This window comes from Agelaius tricolor, unplaced genomic scaffold (genome assembly GCF_023055355.1).
Source record: "Agelaius tricolor isolate 1412-34295 unplaced genomic scaffold, bAgeTri1.0.p SCAF_1, whole genome shotgun sequence".
Classification (NCBI taxonomy): Eukaryota; Metazoa; Chordata; class Aves; order Passeriformes; family Icteridae; genus Agelaius; species Agelaius tricolor.
Genome location: NW_027269261.1, coordinates 18,427,130 through 18,449,627, shown reverse-complemented (window position 1 = coordinate 18,449,627; position 22,498 = coordinate 18,427,130). Strand labels below are relative to the sequence as shown.

At 43.0% G+C, this 22,498-nt stretch overlaps 1 protein-coding gene across 2 annotated transcripts in view; it reads right to left on the bottom strand.

The window, feature by feature from the left end:
• Positions 1-22,497, bottom strand: part of AIDA (axin interactor, dorsalization associated) — a 53,596-nt gene extending 31,099 nt beyond the window's left edge. Inside the window, exons 1-7 of one of the 2 annotated variants that reach the window (XM_071425590.1) lie at positions 22,122-22,497; positions 19,270-19,339; positions 12,699-12,752; positions 10,673-10,727; positions 5,194-5,257; positions 4,642-4,748; positions 648-770 (exon numbers count right to left, since the gene is read on the bottom strand). In XM_071425590.1, coding sequence (XP_071281691.1) covers positions 648-770; positions 4,642-4,748; positions 5,194-5,257; positions 10,673-10,727; positions 12,699-12,752; positions 19,270-19,339; positions 22,122-22,231 — 583 coding nt within the window. In that variant the 5' untranslated portion in view covers positions 22,232-22,497. The remainder of the gene's footprint in view (positions 1-647; positions 771-4,641; positions 4,749-5,193; positions 5,258-10,672; positions 10,728-12,698; positions 12,753-19,269; positions 19,340-22,121) is intronic. The other variant, XM_071425581.1, reaches the window with a different exon arrangement.
• Position 22,498: the final 1 nt, after the last annotated feature.

Genomic DNA, 22,498 nt, shown 5'->3' with positions numbered 1-22,498 from the left:
TCAAAAGATACCAATTATGTTACCATCTGAAACAGAGAAATCCTCATGTTGCCTATCCCGGACTGACAGAGAGAGAGGTTCTTCCAGATTTATGGAGCCTTTCAGCCCATCAGGTTTTGGCTGAAGCATTTCACAAGCCAGACTAACACATTTTTTATTTTATTTCACTTGCAAGCTTTGTTTCCCAGCTTCATATCCATCCCTCTAAACCTCAAGCCCTGGTAAGATTATATTTATATTATTACAAAATTAGTTTAATGAGAGGGCAAGAATGGAGTCAGTGGGCTGTGGTTCCCCACCTCCAGAAAGCCCAGAGACCAATAAGTGTGGGGAGTACACACAGTCCAAGCAGATCTGTACTTAGGAGTCAGCTGTAGAAGCCATGATGGAGAAGTAGGGCAAAGTCACTCAGCTGTCAGCATGGACAAGCCACCCCTGAGCGCACAGAGAGAAGTGTATCTTGCAGATATTCACCTCCCAGTAGCTGTCAAATACAGAATTTTTCGCCCTTGATTAAAGCAGAAGCCCTACATCCACAACAGAAGTGACAACAAATGTTTTTCCCAGCAGGCTGAAAAATCCATAGACCTTTCAGAAAATGCACTCTCTCCAAAGCAGCATCGAGGAGGCAGAACAGAAATCATTACCCTTTACACTGACTGTGATGTAAGGATCAATGCACTGCCCAGCATCTTTCAGACCAATTTTCTCTATGGTGATGGTGAGTAACGTCATCCCGGGTTCAGATGGCAATCTGGGCAATAAAGTACCTGGAAAGAGTAAAGCATATTATTAACCCATGGTGTCATCTCACAGCAGAGGTCTCACTTGTCCCATCTTCTCTCATGGAAGATGCTGTTCTTAAGGTCTGCTCTAATGCTGTCCAAAGAGTCCTATCCCAGTAGTACACACCACTATGGGAATGTCTGTGCACAGACACACAACCTCCTCTGACAGATTTTAAAGCCCCCCAGAAAAAACTCAGGACTGCCTCAAGTCAAATCAACTGATAAAAAACTAATGCAATAAAAATAGAGGGGAGCATTGTTTAAAGTGTTATTTCACAGAATAACCATTCATGGAACTCACTTGATAGCATTTTTGAGGATTAAATTTGGGAGCAAATTTGAGAATTAAATCTGCAGTTCCAGGAGGTTTAGACACTTGATCAGGAGTCCAACTCCACTGAACATGACTTGGCTTCACATTTAACATTTAGACTGGGAAATTAGGGAGGAAAATGGCATTGTTGCAAATCACACAGAACATAAGGGAACCAGAAAATTGATTCTTAAGTAAGTGCTACTGGCCTCTACTTAAAGCAGGGGGAAAAAGTAAGTGTTTGCATCCCCCAAGTTTCCTTCTGGCTAAAGGAAGGGTCCCCAGCTCTGCATTAAGAATATTTAGCATCAAAACTTGATGGTCAGTATAAATGAATCCTCACAGTGTTGAGGAAGACAGTGCAGCTGTCCAGACTGTTCAAACTCACTAAAAGTCATAATATTCTGTCATCAAACATGGAGGTTACTTCATGCTGAATTTAGCAAAAACTGGCACACTTCAAGCCCCTCTCCCCTACTGGATAAAGAAGCACCAGGATAGAAAATACTCAGACTCATTAACAAGTTTGAGTTACAGTTTTGGTTTTCTAATGAAAAAAAGAAGTTATCCTAAGGCTTTAGATCTAAACAATGTAATAATTTCCTTTCACAAGTCCAACACGGGTGTTTTCTTGACACAATTTTTTCCTCTCATCTGCTTGAGGAGCTGTGGAACCACAAAGATTTTGTCTTATGAGAGACTGGCTTTGCAAGAGGGACCTTGCATTCTGCTCTGAGAACTACAGGCTCAACTTCAGCAAGATTTCATGAGCATTCCTGCATCCAATCCCCCTCTCAGAATCAAGTGCAAGACTTGAATTTCCATCTCTGATGCTGTGTGTTTCTGTATTTCCCGTCCTGAGGAGATTCAGGGCCTCAAAAGCACCATGTCCACACCTCTCAACACAGCACAGCAGAGCTGTGCTCCAGGGTTTGGAGCAACAGGAAAGGCTTTTGCATGGAATGGGACAAATGTTAGAGAGCAAACTTAGTAGAGAGCCCTCATTTCTGCAAAGCAGCTCATGCTCTAGTTAATCTTTCTGTTTCTTTCCCGAAGATATGTTCAAATATAGAGTTCTTATTTCAATCTAAGTGAAGGAAGAAGCAAGCCTGTCTTCTTTTTGGCACAAACCTTTGCTCCATCATATGTCAGTTGTCTCCTAAAAGCAGCATGGCCCCCAAGAGCCAGGAATAACTGCAGCCTTCAGCTTTCCTGTCCATCACTCCATCCACTTGACAGAAAAGTCACCTGAAAGATGCCTCAGCCTGGTTTTTATTATAAAACTTCTGGCTTAAGAGAAATTTTTCTGTTCTTGAAAAATGCTTTCCAGAATGTGTGAAATTGCAGAGTTGCAATGGACAGAAGGGTCAAAGTCACTTCCAGGAGACAAGAGAACAGTAGGACAGACAGTATCCAAGGAACGCTGTTTCCTTCCTGCCCTAGCAGGAGCCAACAGTGGACTAGAGCAGCTGACTGTAACCTGTCTCACATGAGCCACAGCTTCAGGCAGGCCTATGCTGAAGCCTCTGCAGCCAGAGTAGATGACAGTGCCCTCTCTGTGGTACAGTTCTCCTGGGCTGGGCACCACCCCCCTGTCAACCACCACGGCCTGGGCCCCTGAGCAGGCTCACACTGAGGCCTTTCAGGATAAAGCTGCAGCCACACCAGACACAACCGCAGGGCATCTCTGCCAGAGAGGGATGGGAGCATCTGCAAATGAAAAGTGCCCTCCTCCAAGTGGGTTTCAGGGACAGTGAGCCAGCCCAGCACCCCACTGCCACCAAGACACAGGCATTCAGGCTCTCCACTCCCAAATCCTAGTTCAGAGAAAGGGGAAAAAAGTGCTAAGTCTCCTGCTGGGCTCACAAAGTGAAATGGTTTATAAAAGAGCACAGCACTGGAATAAAATCATATATAACCAGGAGAAAGGCAGGAAACCTTTGCTGTTAGAGGCAGTAAGCTATTGGTCAGTTAAGCTCCACACAGCACAGAAGTCTAACTATGCAAATAATCTTTGTGTAACATTTCCCATAAAATGTGTATTCCAGTAAATAAAACCCAGCTACACCTACCCTTGGCTACACAACCCAGAACGCCTTAATTAGTACAGCAGGACCTCTAAAGAGCTGTTTGAATCAACAAACATGACCTTCCCTTTTCTCCTTACTGAAGGCAAATGAAGACCAACAGATAGGTGCCCAGTAGTGTGATTGTTACCAAAAATTGTGTTGTGAGGATTGGCACTAAGTGCTGGATGAAGAAGACCACAGCTACATGAACGTGAGCACAGAAATTACTGTACATACTAAAAGGTTCTCATACCTTTGTTGGCTCCTGGGTTAGATGAATGGGGCAATGTGATAACGATGAAGTCATGCATGGAGAAGACAAGACCATGGTCAGTTAGACAGTACTGGATGGATTAAGGGCACATCAAAGCAAGGAGTGCAACACAACTCTGTCATCTTCAGACAGGGAAATTCACTTTACTCATAAGGCTCACCCCAGGGCTGCAAACTGCTTTTGTCTGAGTCTTCCTGCTGTACTTGGGACAGACAGAAGGCATCTCCATAAATGGATTTATCATGGTGAATAACAAGGATCGAGACAGCAAATGTTAGCCATCAACATCACAATATATTATAGCCTTTTTGGGAGCTTGGCATGAATAGCTGTAGACTGTGCATGTCCACATCAGGTCAGCCTGCAGGGGCCATATTCAGCACTGTGCTTGGGATCACATCTGAATATCATCTGTTTTCTCCAGGCATAAGTAATACAACACCCCGGCTCTTTTGACCATTATTCCAGTACTGGTTTCTGTACTTGTTATCTCATTCCTGAAATACAAAGTTTGCCAGCCAGCTCTGAAACTAGAAACTTGCTTCTTCTGCAAAGAAATTACACCAGGAACTAAAGGAACCAGGAACACTAAAGAACCTCTGATACAACATCTAAATTGTCAAACCCTGAAGTTTCAGGAAGCCTTCTCTAGAATCTGTTGGTTCTACAAAATACTTTCACATAGACAAGGACTTCAGCTATGAAAATCAAAACCCCCTCTTTCTCCTCTCACAGCCTGGCTTCACTCTAAGCCACTATCTCACCAAACAATGCAACACAAAGATAAGCAGCAACAACTTCTCACATCTCTAGAAACATGTGCTGCTCCTTTCAGGAGAAACATTGCCACAATTTACATTTGAACACGTTTGAAATGCTTCACATAGTTAATGTGCACCAGGATGAATAATCCTGACTCAGACTCAGTATTAAGGCTAATTATTTGAGGTAGATGGTACCACCCTCACAGGTTCTCCATACAACTGTTTCACAGTAAGATACTGTTTGCTGGAAAAAAAATTCACTGGCCACCCTTGTGGTTCCCCAGTACAGCATTAGGGTTTGTTTATGTGAACCTGTAGCTTCCCACCCAAACTTTTCAAATCACCATTGATTTGAAAGGTGGAAAAAGAAGCTTTTTAGAGCCAGAGCTCAGAGATGCTACAGAGGCTGGCATGGCAAGGCTAGTGCCCCTACCTGGAACTCTAGCAGGAAAAGAGTTTGGAGACCCTGCTCCAGCTCCTCCTTCCTCGTCATCCTCTTCAAAGTCCAAGTGTTCCTCTTCTCCAGGTGCTAAAATCTTCCTGTAAAACACAAGGAAGAAGAAATGAGACCAACACTCACTCATCACCTGGCTGTCAATTCACAAGCCAGCACCTGAGCATGAACAATACTCTTTAATGTCATTTCATACTTCTTAACTTCCAACTCTACCTACAGACTTTGACAGAGATTGCAGGAGTTTAGACCAATAGAAAGCACAGAGCCTAAAGCCAGGACATGATACTGGAAATCTCAGAGAGATGTAGGGATGTACCAAATACTGATTTTACCGAAAGTATGGTCTTGATTTTTAGTGGTACCGAGACAAACAGAGTTTTAAAGTTCTTTTATTAACCAGTTTATACAAAGCAGTCTGGCAAGCAGATGGCTCTGGAAATGTGTTTTAGGTACACACCAAGCCTAGACCGTACTCCCTTTCAAGTACGTATCTGTACATGAAGTGATGTGCAAGAAGTTATCTCTTACCTGAGTGGGACAGGCTGAACATCAAAGGGGAACTCCTTATTGTAAGTGAGGATATTCTTTAAGACTGCAGAGAAATCATAAACCAGCATTAATTCTACTACTTTGCACACCTATGTCCATTCTGACAGCATCTTCACACACAAACAATAATAATAAAATTCTTAAAGTAATCAGATCATACAAAAACCATCCCTCTTCTCTCATATTTTAAACACCAGCATAGCTATGATCAAACCTATATCACTGTAACATTCAGACAGGTGAACTGCAACTGCAGTATAAGATTACTACTACTACACCCACACAGACAGAGAAGATAAATGTGACAATAACCAAAATCGTCATGAGAAAAAGCTACAGCCCCTGGGGTGAGGGTACAAATCTTTGGTGGCTATTGAGAGCAGGGTGGTGGCGTTACTAGCATCAGCTCCTAACAGATGAGATCTCCAGAGCTGACACATGCGGGTGCACATTCAGGCAGCCACCATGGAAGAGCAAGTGTGCTGCTAGCACAATGCTTTGGTGAGATTTTCTACTTCTTCAGTCATGTGTTTTGGGGGTTTTGTTTGGTGGTGGTGATGCCTTTGTTTGTGTTTTCTTTCTATCTGCCCTCATATGTCTGGGCAGATTGGTGAAATTCAGGAGAGATAAAGTACAATATCTGGGCACCAAACCCCAAAGACATCACGTATACTTTCAGAATTTCATGCAAAATGGCTTTGCTGTTTATATTGGAAATTTGCTCACATTTTAGTAATCCCAACTTTAGCTGCCATTTCCAAACACAACTACCAGTGAAACTTCCAAAGACGTGTGAAAGAAATAAGTATTTAATGATGGCTAAAGGGCTTAAAAATTTACAAGAGGACACCTGCAGGGAGAGGCACTCTCTTACCAGACAATGAATATCGCACACTGGTAGGGGGAGCAGAGAGAAAAATCCCTGACTCTCCTCAGAGAGCTTCACTTCACCATAAGCACTCTCAGAGCAGAGGAATTCTCCCCTGAAGACTTCTGAATGAAAACAAAACTCTTTTCAAACAACATTCAGATGACACAAATATCAAGAGGTACTTAAATACCAGTTATGCTTAAGAAGCCATTGCCAGGCCCCTCTGAGCACACTATAACTCTGCCAGTGCAGGAGAGCTTCCCTGTCTGCCTTCACATTCCCATCACCCAGTCTGGGCTCCTGCATTAGCTTACCAGACACCATCTGAATGCTCTAAGAATAAATTATTCCTCTGGGAAACTATAAAGAAACCAAAAAGTCTTTCCAGTCTTTACTCATACTGATTTTTTCTTTTTTTTTGATTTTTGTTCTACAACATGAGAGGTTAATCAGTGCCTAATCCCAGCCAGTCACAATACATAAATACTGAGAAAGGTTTAAAGTGCCTTCAGTCAGAGCTTTGATGAGAGAACAAACTGATGCCATGTATCTCTCTCCAAAGACTTCTGCTCTGAGGGACCAGTAACACAGATCTCAACATGAATCTGAAGAATCACAGCCACTTCCAACCAGAAAAGCAGCTGATCAACAGCTGACAGTCATCTTCCAATGCTGCTGAGGTTCAGGAAAAGAAGGGGATTTTTATTACTCTCATAATTCCCCAGCTCTCAGAAAGATACATTACACCAGAAACAGAAAGGGTATTCCCAGGAGGAAAACCTCAGCGAAGTGAGATCTTTTACAGATCAAAGGCACATTAAACAAAACGGACAGGTGTCACAGTAGCTCTCCTCCCACTTTCCAAAGGTTCATAAGTGCTAGACTCCCCTCTTCTAGTAACCACGTCCCCTTAAAAGTAAAAAAACCCTCCTCCTTATTCACTTCAGGCATCACTAGAGGGCCCAAAGAGCTCTACTGACATGAGCCCAGGCAAGAGGCAAACAGCTCTACAGCACCTAAAATCATGCTGCTGCTGCCAGAGGCTGAGCACCCCTGTCCTGCCAGGAACAAATGTGGTGCTGAATATTCAGCTCAGAAGCAGGACCTCCTGCCTTTTGCTGCACAAAGCTGTGGCTCAAGTTTTTAAAGAGCTTTCAAATCCTGTCTCACCACCAATAGCAAATAATTTTGCAAAGTTGTAACACAGCAATATAAGTGCTCCTTTAAAGATGAACAGGATAAGCAACAGGTCCACTGCACTCAGCCTGGTGAAATACTTATTCAAAGCCACTGAGAAAAAGCTAAGCAATAAAACTTTGAGGAAAGGAAAATCCTCTTTGCATCTGCCACAAGTATGAGCTTCAGTTAATTCAAATAAAAATACCAGACCAGAGGAAAAAAAATATGTTAATACGAACAGGAATCTCCCTTGTAATGCTGTGTAAGACATCCAAGCTTTAAAAGGTTGATTTGGGCTTTTTTGGATCTCTGTTTCATTTTCAAAAACACAATTCACTTCTGGGAAAAAGAACCTTTCCCCTCTGTAATGCTGCTGCTTGAGAACATAAGTCCCAGAGAATTCTCCACAAGTGCAACTAATGGGTAGATCCCAGCATCATGGCCTCCATCTGTGCTGTATTTCCAACAGAAATCTTTTTTAAATAGTGTTCTGCAGGCTCTTGTACAGAAGTTGCCTTTTCTTTTGGGACTTTGGACAGTGTCACTTTGATTTGCATAGAATCACAGAATTGCCTGAGCTGGAATGGACCCTCAAGGATCATCACAGTCCAGTTCCTGGCTCTGTTCAGAACACCCCGAGGATCATACCATGAGCCTTAGAGCATTGTCCCAACACTTCTTGAACTCTGTCAGGTGGGTGCTGTGACCACTTCCCTGGGGATCCTTTTCCAGTGCCCAACCACCCTCTGGGTGTAGCACCTTTTCCTGATCCCCAACCTAAATCTCCCCTGACAACTCCAGGCCATTCCCTCAGGTCCTGTCACTGTCATCACAGAGCACAGATCAGTGCCTGCCCCTCCCTCTGCCCCTCATGAGAAAGTTGTAACAGCAGTGATGTCTCCCCCTCAGTCTCCTCCAGCCTGAACAGATCAAGTGACCACAGCCACTCCTCGTAAGGCTACCCCTCGAGGCCCTTCACTATCCTCATAGTCTGATTTTATCAGCACTTGGCTCTTTCTTGAAATATTTCAAAAGAAATTATCAACGTAAGTCAGAAGAACAGGACACATTAACTTGGTAAAGACCACTGTCCATTTAGATTTTCTGTGACAGTGATTTTTTCTGATACTTACACTTTTTTTTTTTTAATAAACAACATAAAATAATTCAGACACCACGCTCCCCAGTACAACCCAGTATCCACTTGTCTTATAATTATCACCCAGGCACAAGGGATGCCCCAGCCCATCCATTTGTACTGTGCATTCTAAGACTGGTATAAGCTTCCACAAAGAAAAGGATTTGAAATCCAGTGTGTTAACAATGACTTCACACAGCGCAAACTCAAAAGAGCCATTTGTTTGTATGGAACCTCCTGTAGCATTATTCCAGCACAAATTATTCAGTGACAAATCCTATAAACAAACAGAAGTAGCCAACTGCTTCACTTTCCAATCTGCATGAAATGGAAGCTCAAGTAGGAAAAGCTAGAACTCAACAGCAGAAGATTAAGGGAAAAGAAAAAAGTAATTCTAAGGGTCCTGGTTGTTAGAACAACACCAAAACCATTCTGACAGCTTCAGGCACAAAAGTAATTAAAACAAGCCAAATTGTGCAAATAGCTGTTTTGTATGAATAGCTGTTTTGTTCCACCCTAATGGAATAGCTTGACCTAACGAAGGAATCACTTTATATTCTTTATATTGCCAGCCCAGATTTTTCAGCTTTTTCTGGTGGGATGCAAAAGAAAATTGACAACATGCAAATTAAAACATTTCACAGTGGATTTTATGAAATAGCTGGTATTGGCCTGATTAAGGTTTATTCTATTTGAGATAACTTAAAAACCACGAAACAAAGGCATAATTCGGAAAGAAAGAGGCCAGAACCATCCAAGTAAGACAGCAGCATTAGGAACATCAATGTTCAATTGTTGTTGTAGAAGCACCCATTCTCCTCCAAGGAAAATAACTCAGCGTATTTGAAAACTGATGGCCACACACTCTTCCTCAGTTTTAATATAGTTGCTTGTTGTATGAGGTGTGGGCTGAATGCACTTCACACTGCTAAGCAGTTTTTTTGACAGCTAAAAATCAATTCTGTGATGGAGGGCAAGATAAACAACAGGACTGTTGCACCATAATTGAAATTTTGGACAAGATTCCCATCTCTCTTCCATCATTCAGTCACTCATAGGACATTTGCACAATGGAGTCTGAAATCCACAGTCATTCAATGATTACAACATTTTAAATACATTGTAAACAGAGAGCAGCAAAATCTATAGAGAAAAATCCCAAGTCAGAATTCAGAGGCCAGACATGCAACATGTAGTGTGAGGAAGACCAAATATTCCAACACACAGTTAAATCCCTTCCTGAGTTATGATCTTCACCCATAGGACCAAGCAGTTTTCTAACACACCTTCACTTTGCACTTTCAAGGAACAGTTTAAAAGCATTTGGACTCTATGTTTTGGTAGAGATATAAGGAAGCTTAGCTCAATGCTCCACTTCTTAACAAGCTCCTCTGTAGGATCCTGTGCAGAGAAGCTCAGCCTATTCATGAAGGGGAAACACTTGCCTGCCAATCATATTTATCCCCAACATATTGCTCAATGTAACAATTGTGTCATAAGCAAAATAAAACCAACTTCAATCAGCATGAAAGTAGTTCTTCCACATTTCCTGTTCCCTGAGAAATGCAGAAACATTAACATTCAGGATAATATTGCTTAGATGTGTAAGCTCTAATCATAAGGATGCTTTGAGAACAAAGCAGCCAGTGTTACAGGAAGGAAAATGAAGCAGATAAATAGACACTTCCTATATGAAAAAGTTATTTCTGGATTGACATATCAAGACCTGACCCAGGATCAGTTGGAAAAAAATAATATTACACGAAACTCTTCATAGACTGACTCACATCCTCACTTTGACTCTCACCTTCTCTGGTCTGGTGCATTACAGTGGGAGGTGATAGGTGATTGGCTAACATGAGCACAAGTTAAATATTTTCAGAAGAAAAAAATAAATGTCATGCTGCAAGAAGGAAGACCACAAAGTGGTGAAATACAGCTCAAATAAGAAATGTGCAGGTAAATTATACAATGTACTACTGATAGCTTAAAATACAATTTTGTGCAAAAATTAGCAAGGCCCAAATTGCTTATTTGAAAATGAAGATGAATATATTATCTAAAACATTTGGGTTACTGTACTTTTAAATTACTGACATTACATTCCTTAATTCACATCAAGTTTTCTCTGTGTGGTAACAGACACTTGGAAAAGCACCTAAACCCAGCATCACTGTTGAACTGCAGTGTTGGTTAGTCAGTAGTCCTGCTGCTGTCACGTTTTCCCCTGTCATGATAAATGGCACTCAAAATACAAAGATACCACTTACTTGGTTCCAACTTCTTCAGATCCTCAAGCTTAAACTCATCCTGTGACTGGGTGGACTAGGACAGTACAAAGAAAGAGTCAGATCTTCAGATGCACCCTCCTCATCTCAGAATAAGATGCAAGGTGCTTCCTTTGTTCAAGCACACCAAGTTACTACAAAGCTACATCCCCCCAGAAAATCTCCCCAACAAAAGGCAGGTTCACAGGTGAGGCAGAGACTACATTACTTCTCACTTATTAAGAACAAACTTATCCAATATTCCAAGCTCTAATGAAAGGTAAATATTTTTAAACCAACTTGTTGTAAATTCTTCCTTACTGCACACAGGAAAATTCACATTTCAAGACACATGTCCAACATTGTGACACTAGCAGAAATTACAGTACACAGGATAGCTTGAAAAACTCAGCCAAGAACTCACTGAAAATAGAAGAGGAATTCCCATCTTTCTTTTCTCCAGCTCTGATGATGGTTTCCTCCTCTGTCTGTGGCACATATATGTACAGTTCTCAGTAAGCCTATCTGACTTACTAACTCAACAGAGAAGTTCTTAATTTTTAATTCTGAGGTAGCTCACCAACAGTTAGGTAAGATTCGTTTTTTCTGAGACAAGTGGCAGAGCTGGCATAAAAAGAAGTGGAAATAAGAGGATTGACACTGGACATTCACTTCTGAGTGGATGGTCAGGTCTTACCTATTATGTCATTGCACCCTTGGCATCCCTTAGGATTGCCCATTGTTTTCAACATTTAAGGTCCAATGAGATTTTTTTCTTGATTTTGTCCAAGAGGGAATAGGTACCTTCTGCAAGACTGTGTAAGGATACTAAAGCAGCCTTACCCTTAGTGTTAGGAGAATGGAAGAAGGTGAGAACACTCACTAACTGCTTTAACCTCTGCCAAGAAACCATAACCTCCCCAAAGTGAAGTGGGCAAGAAGTTCTTGTATCCTCTCAAAAGGTTACAAAATCCTTGACTTACTGCTAGGGAATCAACAGCAGGGAAGGCTGGTCTTGCATAACATCCACGTCTCCAGCTTGGCAGGTTATGACATGGCTGCAGCTTCTGCTGCTGCTCCCAGATGTGACCTGACCCACAAAGCTATTCCATAGTGGAACATGCAGGCTTCTCCCCAAAGTCACAGTGACTCCAAGCAAATAAAACATTCTTCAAACACCCCAGGTTAGATCAAAATAGAATGACAGGTAGAGGTAACCAAATAATTCCTCAAATTCTACACAGCCTTGAGACTAGTCAGCCCCAACCTCATGAGTCCAGCATGCTGTATCCCAGCCTTTCAGACAATTGAAGGCAGCACCTTGCCCAGCAACACAAAGTACTTGGTAGTGCTGCTGGGAGTAACTTGATGCAAAATTTGCCGGTCATCACTCTTTCTTGGCAAAGAGGTAATCCACTAACTCAGCCTTTGATTTATCCCTTCCCCATCCATGGTCTTTTGGAAATTTTTCTCACTTGTTTTTTGTTTTGGGGATAAGCATGTGCTGAGAAAAAATGACATCCACTCCCATGATATCTACTTTCAGTCCAGAAAAAAAGCCCAAAGAGAAATTTACAAATTATGGTTTTCCCCCATTTTCCTAGAGCACTGCCAGTTTTCATGACTGCTAAAAAGTAACTTCTATTCTACACACATAGTCTTCTTTGTGGTCTATTATGATTTGTGAAGCAGCTGAATAAGTCTAAGGGTCATTCTGGTGATCTTTTTAACATTGCACACAGGTTAGGAAGAGAAACGAAACAGTTCAGGAGGATGAAAATGAGGCAGAGAATCAAAGACACAAAATGTGGAGTTAAATTCCTGTACAAGCACCAAGAGATGCTCATATAAGCACTCTCAGCCTTTCTTAAGGCAGTCACCTGGGCCATCATGACGACAGCCTGGAAATTCCAAATGTTCACTCCATTTACAGAAGTTTGGGTATTTCTGAAGACAGTAAACAAGTTTTAAAAAGCTCTACAGTCATTTACTGCTAAAGTATGAAGTCAGATAGGAAAAAGAGCTATACCTGTAAAGCTGCACTCCGCAGTTCCAAGCATGTTGCAATTTTAGCTATGGTTTTCTGAAATGGAAAAAGAAAAATTTAGTACTGAAAATAGTATTTGTCCACATTGACGCTTTTAAAGAATGTAAAGAATGTAAACACAAACAGTTGGTTTTGTTTTTGTTTTTTTTTTTTTGCAAAGGTTTCAGGTCTATTGTTCAGTACCAGACCACTGAGCATCAGAAGCTTTTTTTATAGACAAGCAGGATTTACTGAAAGCACAATAGATGAAAGACATCTGCCACTTAACTCCCCTCCCACAGCCCAACAACACAGATGGGGGTCATTCACTCTGCAGAAACTGTAGTAATGCCTACCACATCATAAACTGTTTATAAACTCAACTGCTCTCAGGTGATAGAGAACTAAAAAAAAAAAAAAAAAAAATCCAAGCCAAGCAGCCTATTACCTCCTGAGAACCTGAGTGGTTTGTGCTGATTTGCCCTTTTAGGAGCCAGGCCTACAGCTCCCAACCTCAGCAGACCAAGTCCACCCACATCAGACATTACAGCAACCCAGTATCTCAGCCCTAAAAAAACCACAGCCCACTCCTGTGGGTTTTGGTGAGAGAGGAAGTCTAAAGGTAGATTATTTTTCTAACTCTCTATTTTTGTGATTTTAAGAGATTTAAACTGTGAGTGAATCATGGAATATATGCCTGAATTCAAACTTGTCAGCAATCTAAAATATCTGTAAGCAGAACTGCGAAGTAATTTCTCATTTTCATTTAAAACTGCAGAAGAGAGGGAAGGGCTTCAGAATAGCACATTGCAAGGAGTCTTGCTTTGAAGACATTTTTAAGCTTTTATGTCTCATAAAGTAAGATGCTGCAGCAAGTCACATTTGTTTCTGTTACTACCAGCTGAAATGAGGAGTTAAGACTTCCATTAGTGACATGAAGAGGACACAACTGCCCAGTGTATTATTCCTGACCATCACAAGTTTGTTCGTTGACTAAAACCTTTTTGAGAAGAAAAACTCAGATGATGTGCAGAAAAATAAGTGCCAGATATAAATTCAAAATACTCCATGGAACATTTATAGGGCAGGAAAACCAGCAACAAAGAAGCTAAAAAGAAAAGAGGCTTATTTTAAAATTAAATTTTCCCCCAGAAGGAAGACTAAAGTTGAAATACACAACTGTAACTCATTCTCTCCTTTTAAATCAGGCAATATAAAAACAGCTTCTCCACAAGCTGGATGCAAGGGGAGGAAAATATTTCCAAGAGCACAATTCTAGCATCAAAGAACTTCAAGAGTATAGGCACCTGGTAATCTATTCAGGGTCAGTCAAGTCCAAAAGGAGGGTTATATTTTTTGGACTCCAAGAGGTTGGTAACAGCAGATAAAAGCTACGCATGCTTTCAAAGGTGCCTCCGCCATCACCTGTTCTGGCTCTCCTGCAAAGTAGTATCACAAATCCTTCTCAATCTGCTCCTAGGCCCCCACTAATTCCAAGAAACTAAGTGCCCCCAGTAATTCCAACAAACTAAGTGACTGCAGTTTCAGTTCACCTTAGGCCACATTGAAAGTTGAAAGAGTTCAAGAGCTGAATCCTAAATAGGTCACACATCAATACCTCAAGGGCAGAGCCAACAGCTGCAGCATGCAAAAGCCTCAGGTATCTGATTTTCATCTGCCACCACAGGCTCAAAGTTTCTGAAGCCATTTCTCCCCAGCTGGCATCTCCCCTTAACATTGTTACAACATGGCACTAGGCCAGACTTTTCATCTTCATATTTTTTTATTACTGCCCATTGTATGGCAGCCTTTCAAAACTTTAGTTCTTATGAGCACCTTCCCAAAAAGCAGCGAGTGATGCCTATTAACACAGGACAGTCAACAAACTCACTCCTCCCCAAAATAAATTCTGCTATACAACAGAGACCCATGACTGGATCTCCAGCACAGCTTGAAAAAACACAGGTATTTGGAAACGGAAAAGAGCACATAGAGTCCTGAGCTCACTTTGAGACTTTCAGACCCACACTGCATACGTGGGTGTTGTGGATTTGTTTACATGTACTGCCAGGCTGGGTGGGAGGACACCAAGTAGTACTGCAGAAGCAGATTCTCAGTCTCTAGAATGAGAACACACTACAGCCATCAGCTGTAGTATAACAAAAGGAATTCCTTTTTTTATTTGTGAACATCTGGAAAAATATAGCTGCAAAGGTAGATTCTTAAAGATGAAGGTGTGAAATAATGGGTAAAAGAAAGGAGTCCACAAGTTCCCTAGGGAAGGGACCGGAATCTCTGAGGTTTGACTATAGCTCCAGCATTTGCAAAAGTCCAGCTGTTCCAATGGTTTGGAAACAGCTGAGCAAAAAGCATGCCCATTCTCTGTGAGATCAAAACTCCTCCACTTGCACAAGAGGGCTATGAGTTTGCAGGGTACCAGCACACAGCACACAGTCTCCATGCCCCACCACAGAACCAGAACACGTAAACAGATTTTCACCTGGCTCTGCCCCTCCTGGTATCTTGCAAAGCGCACACCATAAATGAGGTCTCAGAAGCACTGCTCAGCCCCTATCTCCTATGTCAATTCACCAGTAAATTCAACAACTCCACTATTCCCTATCCTGCAGATTCATAACTGTGTGTTCTGAAAACTGCCTGGACTAGCAACCCCCTCACAGAACAAAGAGCAGTACAAAATATGTGTCCTCTGGCTCCTGGGAGCTGAAGTGCAATAATGGCTCTAGAAACAGATTAATTTAAGAGAGTTTGGGAGTCTTAAATAATAAAGAATAGGTTTTATATGGAATCTATTGAAATATGGCAGGCTCCCAGCAGGCATTATTCATAACTATTTCTTTAAGGGACCACACCCAACCCAAAAGTTAAAAATGCAGCTAAACACTGTTATCATTTTCAGCTGCAACTATCCCTGCTGCAAAGGCTCCTTTTTGCAGCAGGGAAAACATTCTGCATCTCATTAGAAAGACTGAAGCCATAATTAACTTAGCTAGTTTAAAATAGTTTAGATTCAGTTTATTGTAAACTCATGATTAGAATGGGGAAAAGTCAGTTGATCTCGTAGTCAAGGTTTCTTCAGAGGAGTTGCGTAAGGACTGTGCTAACTGTAATGGAGGCAAAGATGTTTGCACAAACACAGAGCCAGAGCAGAGCTTGGCTTTAACCACAGTTTAGGCTGTTAGAAGACCAGTAGTTTAATGAATCATGCTAAGACTGTTCAACAGTGCTTGTATTTCTGCAAGTTATCGTTGCTTCAAAAGCAGGATTTTCTAACACTGACGAAAAATCAGCCTAGCACAGAAACAGTTACACAAGAAGCAACAACTGTGGTTGGAAGAGGGGTTTAAAGGTCACATTTATTGCACAGAGAACTGGGTGAGAGTAACTGTAGCTGGAGGCAAGCTGATAGACATAGCCAAACCTAACTGGAACAACTCCTATCACAAAACACAGTGGTTGATCATGAATTTTAGAGAATGGAGGTAAAACAGTGAACAGCAGTGTTCAAAATGTTATGACTGAGGTAAATTCACCAGGAGCTGCATCTCTTAGTATTCCACACATGCTGCCTCTCAGTGATAAAACTGTTGCACAGCCTCTTTATAGCTGTTGAAAGGAGACAAAACAAAATGATTTGCTGTTTACAGGATCTGCAGAGAAATGCTTCAATAAAATTCACAATCACTAATGAAGAGTCCAGCACTGTCAATTACCCAAGTCAAGACAGAGAACGAAAAATATGGAATTAAGTCCAGCAATAGTTATAAGATGACAACCCATCACAATTTGAAAATACAGGAGAGAACAACAAAATCTGTAGTCTGCTCTTTCAAGGCAAGTAGCATATAGTGTTTCAAATCTGATTCTTTAGGAGCAAAAATGGGAGATGCAACTATTTAAAAGCCTGAATTCTTACCATAAACAATACATGCATTAGAAGATAAATGATAACTGGCTCACAGGATGACCAGGAAAGAAACTGGTGGTATCTGTCAAGTATTCTTAGATTAACAGATTGTATGATCACATTAGCAAGTAACACACCATCAATTTTTGTGTGGCCATATCTGCACTGAAGCACCACCTGTGATGTATGAAATAAACCCAAACGTGGTAAAAGTTCATACAGACAGATAAGGATGAGGATTTGAACCTAGTCTTGTCCTTTCCCTGCAGCTGTACAGAAAGTAGCATCCCCTAGCTACAGAGGAATCACTGCTGAAACCCACCTTCCCCCCCAGGGTAGGTCACATAAGAAACGACGGCCTCACAACAATTCTCGGCAGTATTTATGGTCCTTTGGAAAACAGCTGACTGAAAATCTACCAAAAAAACTGCACTGAGGGTAGATCAAGCAAGTGGAAATCATAATCAGCTTCATGGCCTTTCAATCTACAAAATTCTGCATGTAGCCTTGGCCAGTTACATCAGGTAAGCAAACCCTGAAGGTTACAGAGTCTTCCACAGTAAAATTAAAGAAAAAAAAAAGTGTCTCTTGTATAACATACAGAGCCTCAGCATGCTGGTGGGTGCACTGGCAGGAGAACAGCTGAGCAAAAGTTACTGATTTGTAGCTGATTTTTAGAAGGGCAGGGGGAAAGAAGATACATTTCTATTTAATCAAAATGCTTACAAACCCAGTACGCACCAAGCCCTCCAGCCACATGCCATGTGAATGATATTAGTGATGACAGTAATTAGTCATACTGACCAGATATGATATACTGGACGAGCTCCTGCAGAAATAGGGAAGACAAGCACAGCAAGTAGCTTTACATCAGAGATTTTGCTGTGCAGAGTTTTAAGTGCTTTTTTTAAGCAACAGCAAAACTCCACTCACAATTTTCTTTTTTTTTTTTTTTTTGTGACTAGCATTCCTCATGGTAGAGGAGATAAAGTGTTCTTTCAACAAAATGTTGGGGAATTGGTTTGTGCACGTGGCTAATGAAACAGGCACTGCTACTTGATAAACAGACTCAAAGATTCAGTGCATCAGCCACATAATGGCTGGCAAAAACCAGCAAGTGATAAAAATGCCATCCTCTTTTAAAAATTATTTCAGCTTTAGAAACAGGTATCACTCTGCTAGGATGTAAAACCACCACCCATTACTTTTTTCTTTTCAGAAGACTGTTGCCTTAAGACATGACAGCACTTGTGCATGAAACATCTCCACTTCCTGAGCCCCCCAGGCCTTCCCTCATGGCTGACCTCATTCACTTCCACAATCTGGTTCAAGGTCTTTTTCATAAGACTCAGGGAACATCTGGAGGCAAAGCCCTGTGCGGTTATGGTTCCCATACTCACAGGAGATGATGTCTCCAGAAGTGAGATTAACAGCTTCTCCTTCATGAAGTAACTACATTTTCAAAAGTCTCCACAGAGGGGAAACACACACTAAAGATGACTCTAGCTGAGAATGATGGAGAAAGCTACCAGCAAGGGAGGGAGAGCAGAAGCATTCAAGGAATAAACAGCTGTCCAACATTAACAAGGTTCTCATGGCTTACAAATCAGGAAAAGTGGACCAAATTCTTCTCCAAAATTATGGCTCCATTTAAAGCAATCATGAGCTTTATCATCTTTGCAGAAGGTAAGCAGAACATGGAAGACCAGGTCTTTGCTTTTCATGTTGATAGACATAAAGGAAACAGCTACAAACCTCTCTCAGAGTCTATGTAAAGATGCATTTCTTTGAGCTTCTTTACACACATCAAGTTCATCTCTAATTTCTGTAGCCAGCACCTGTTTTCAGGACTTACATTCCTAAGCACAGCTTCCATTGCTCTTGCATCCTATTACCATTGGTGAGACTCTGAGCTAGCAAATGTCAATTTTCAGGTAACAGCATTGCTCAAACAAGTGATTTTTTAACATGAAAATCTGGAAATATACATCTCTAGTTTTTTATTCCTAAGAAAAACGTGCCTTTATAGAAGACAAGGAACTTTAGTAGGGCCTCATATCTCAAAAGATTTTATTTTGCAGTAAATGCTTGAGTGCATGAGTCCACTTAAATCCCATCACAGAACTGCAGTAGTATGTTGCTGAGACAAGAAACAGCCTTTTCAACTGAGGGGAGAGAGGGAGGAGTAAAGAAATTTCAATATTTTGAAAGATTATAAACAAATAACATTCTAAGAGACTGCTAGGGAGTATTCTGCCAGGACCCTTCCCTGTCAGGTGTTACATGTTAAGCTTTCATCCCCCTCACACACCCTCAGTGTCTGCAGTTCAAGATGTTTTGCATTCAGAATTCGACATAAATTGTGCTAATGTTGAATAAGTAAGTTATCAAACATGAATCCAAAAAAAAGAAACACCCAGGTTATGAAAGACACTGGCCAGCATTCCTGACATTCGATAGCACAGCAGAGCACCCCTCACATCTAATGACAGCAACCGTTTTAGCCACGCTGGGCTCTGTTGCTGTTTGTGTACATTGAGGGAGGAAAAAAGGTCTCTTAAGGCTCCGGCCTGCAAGATAAAAAAGCATAACACACATCAACATCTATGAGTCAAGCTCCTTGTCTGAACAAACAGCAGTACTCACCTTTTGATCTTCTGTGAATTCCGAGTTGTTGTGCTGAGACTGTGCCTCTTTCTGGAGGTGCCTGGCTAATCTGGATGGGGGAAAAGAAAATTGTAAAGTAGGAACACAACACAAACACACACACCCCAGCTCCAGAAAATGTGTCAGCCAAAAGGTTCACAGACTGCTGCTCCAAAGAGGTTTGAGTTGGTTTTGCAGTTGTGTTTTTACTTTGTTTTTGTCTTTTAAATCAAAGTTTTCTGTAGCCATGGTAGTTCATACTTAAGAAAAAACCCCAGAAGGTGGACAAAGTGTGCAACATTAGGCAGGAAAGACTAATGCATCATGAAAAGAGAACAGGTAAGAGGGTCATTATAGCCAACAGCCCCTTTTACAAGCACTGACTTTTTCCCTCTCACAAACCCCTTATTTTACGATAACAAACCACAGCCCCTGTGAAGACCCACTGTGGTGCAATCCCACGCGCATTTTCCGGGAGAGGCTGAAGCAAGTGAGATGCCAGGGGGCTCAGGTGAGTACACCCTAAGCCATGGCACACACTCTCCCAGCACTGGAAGCCAGGCACAGGGCAGCTTGGCCTGGGCTACTGGGGTGGATCTACTCACATTTATGCCTGTCAGCATCACAGGCGGAGCACAAACCTCACCCCTTGTCATCACCAAGGCAGGAATACCAAGGGGTTTGGAAAGTAATAGTAAGCAAACAGCTCGAGAAAGCAAAAAGAAGCTAGAGGAAAGCTATGGGAAGAGTTACAGTTTCCATCCTGAGAGGAAAGAGAATATTAAACAAGCAAAACCTCTGGGCAATTGTTGCCATTCCTTGTAAATAATTTTTTACAAGCAGAGGGAGAGGGAGGACAGGGGTTGAGGGGAAACCCAGGGACATCACAATAGGCTTCCTCCTGGAACCCCACAAGTTTGCACTGTGAAAGGGACTCTGCTTCCCTCCGCCACTGCTGTGGGCATTGGCCCAGCTGTAGGAGGGGTTTATAAAATATATACACCAAGATGCATCCGGCAGAACAAATTGTTGTCAAAGCCACAGGAACAAAAATCAGAATTCAATTTCTTTGCTCTTCCTCAAAATCAGCTCTCAAAAAATTCCCATACTGACTGAGGCCACTGTAGCTTTTAACTCTTACCAGGAAAAACACAACCAAACAGGATGAGGTAACTGCACAACTTGGTGGTATTGTCCCACTTCAAAAATGGAGAAAGACTGGGGCTGAGAAAAGACAAAAAGCATAAACATACTTGAACCCAAAAGTACACTCCTTGCCTACTGCCCTGCCCTATGATGCACAGGACACAGAGAAAGAGCATTGTAAAGCAATGATTTAAGAAAACAGATTACCATAGCAGCAATATGCCACCCACAACAGGCAGCGTCACAGCATTAACATTTCTGCAAGCATCACTAACACAATCCTCTTTCCATTTGTCACTAATACAAAAAATCCACCCTAACCCAAATCAATGCATCTGGCATTCCCCGTGAAGTTCATTCAAAGTTACATGAGACCAAATTCCATGATGGGGACATTTAACAGGGAAGCCACTGCTGACAGCTCGAAGGTTTCCTGCATGAATAATCACCTAAATGATTGACATCCACATAAGGGCAGTTAGTAAAAATATCTTATTTTACTTTTGATGATTCTTTTTGTCTGCTGAGATACAGATCTGGAAGAGAACTTCTTTTCATCTCTCTGCCAAGGTTTGTAGAGTAACAGCCTGCCCTACTCTAAAGGCCATCAGCAAACTGCATATCAGTGAACTTGCAGTGAGAAGTAACACTTAATTCTTCCTGGTGAGTGAATGAAATGATGAGATTACAGCCTCTCCTGACCACCCAGTAAGTGGCCAGCAGACCAGTTACTCTGAATGACAACTGAACTGGCAACCAATGTGGTTAGAACCCAACTTGTCCTGAACAGTGCTAAAAGATCCCTCAGGGAGCATCTCTTCAGCTGACTTTCTCTGGGCAAACAAGTGTGAACCCTCTTGTCAACTTCCAGAAAATTCACCATGAGAAGCCTGGCCTGAAATACTGCAATCACAAAGAAATAATTTTCATTGTCATGGCAAATGGAGTAGTAGGGAAGAACACCTGACTAAAGGTACCAGGTGCATTGCCAAGGAGTCCATCATCAGTGCCCTGTAGCCAATGGATGGTGCAGTCACACCCTGTGCCAGCCAACCTGACTGGAGCTGCCAAGTTCCCCAACCTGGTTCCATCAGGGACACAATGCACAAGCATGCAATGGACCCCTTTTCATTCTGACCGGTTGTGTGGAGTTTTTTTGGTTAAGGCTGATACTTAGGCAGCCCATTTACCAGGTCACTCCATTGCCACAAGCAAGGTGCCAGGGCAACAGGATGATGGGATGGGAGCATCCCGGTCCAGTGGTGCATCGGAGGCTCCATCAACGAACCATTCCGGCAGCCCGCGCTCTCAAAATCACAGCCTGGTTTGGGGTAGAAGGGACACTAAAGGTCACCTTGTTCTATCCACTGCCATGGGCAGGGACACACCTTCTACCAAAGCAGGTTGCTCTAAGCTCCACGCCGGCCGCTGCCGACCTCCCAAGAGAGCGGGACGGCCGGCTCCCGCCCCGCCTCGCCCCCCGGCCAGGCACCCCCCGAGGGAACTCCTCGGCTCCTGGCCCCGCGCCTTGGGGAAGGGCCAGAGCCGCCAGCGGGGCACCAGGGGCGAGGGGGCCGCGGCCTGAGTACGGCGGGGCTCCCTGCCCTGCCCTGCCCTGCCCCGCCCCGCCCTGCCCTGCGCCGGGGCCGCTCCTTCACCCCGGTGCCTCGCCCGGGACTCCGGGGCCGTGCCGGGCCCGCACTCACATCTGATACTCGTCGATCGCCTCCACCAGCTGCCCCCAGGAGTCGAAGTCGGTACCCTTCCTGAAGCTGGCGCCCCAGCGCTGCAGGAGGCTACGGGCCGCCTCCGACATAGCCCCAGCGCTAGGGCACCATGCTCACCCCGCGCCGGGGCACCCACAGCGCCGTACAGCCGCTCCCGCCAGTCCCGCGCCACCGGCACGGCACGGCACGGCACGGCCCCGGCCCCGGCCCCGGCCCCGGCCCCGGCCCCGGCCCCGGGACACCCGAGCGCGGCGGCGCCTCCCGCCTGCACCGCCCAGCCGCGGAGGCGGCGCCGGCCGCGCCCGCCCGCGCCATCACTATCGAGGCGAGGGCGCTACTTCCGCCCCGGTACCTGT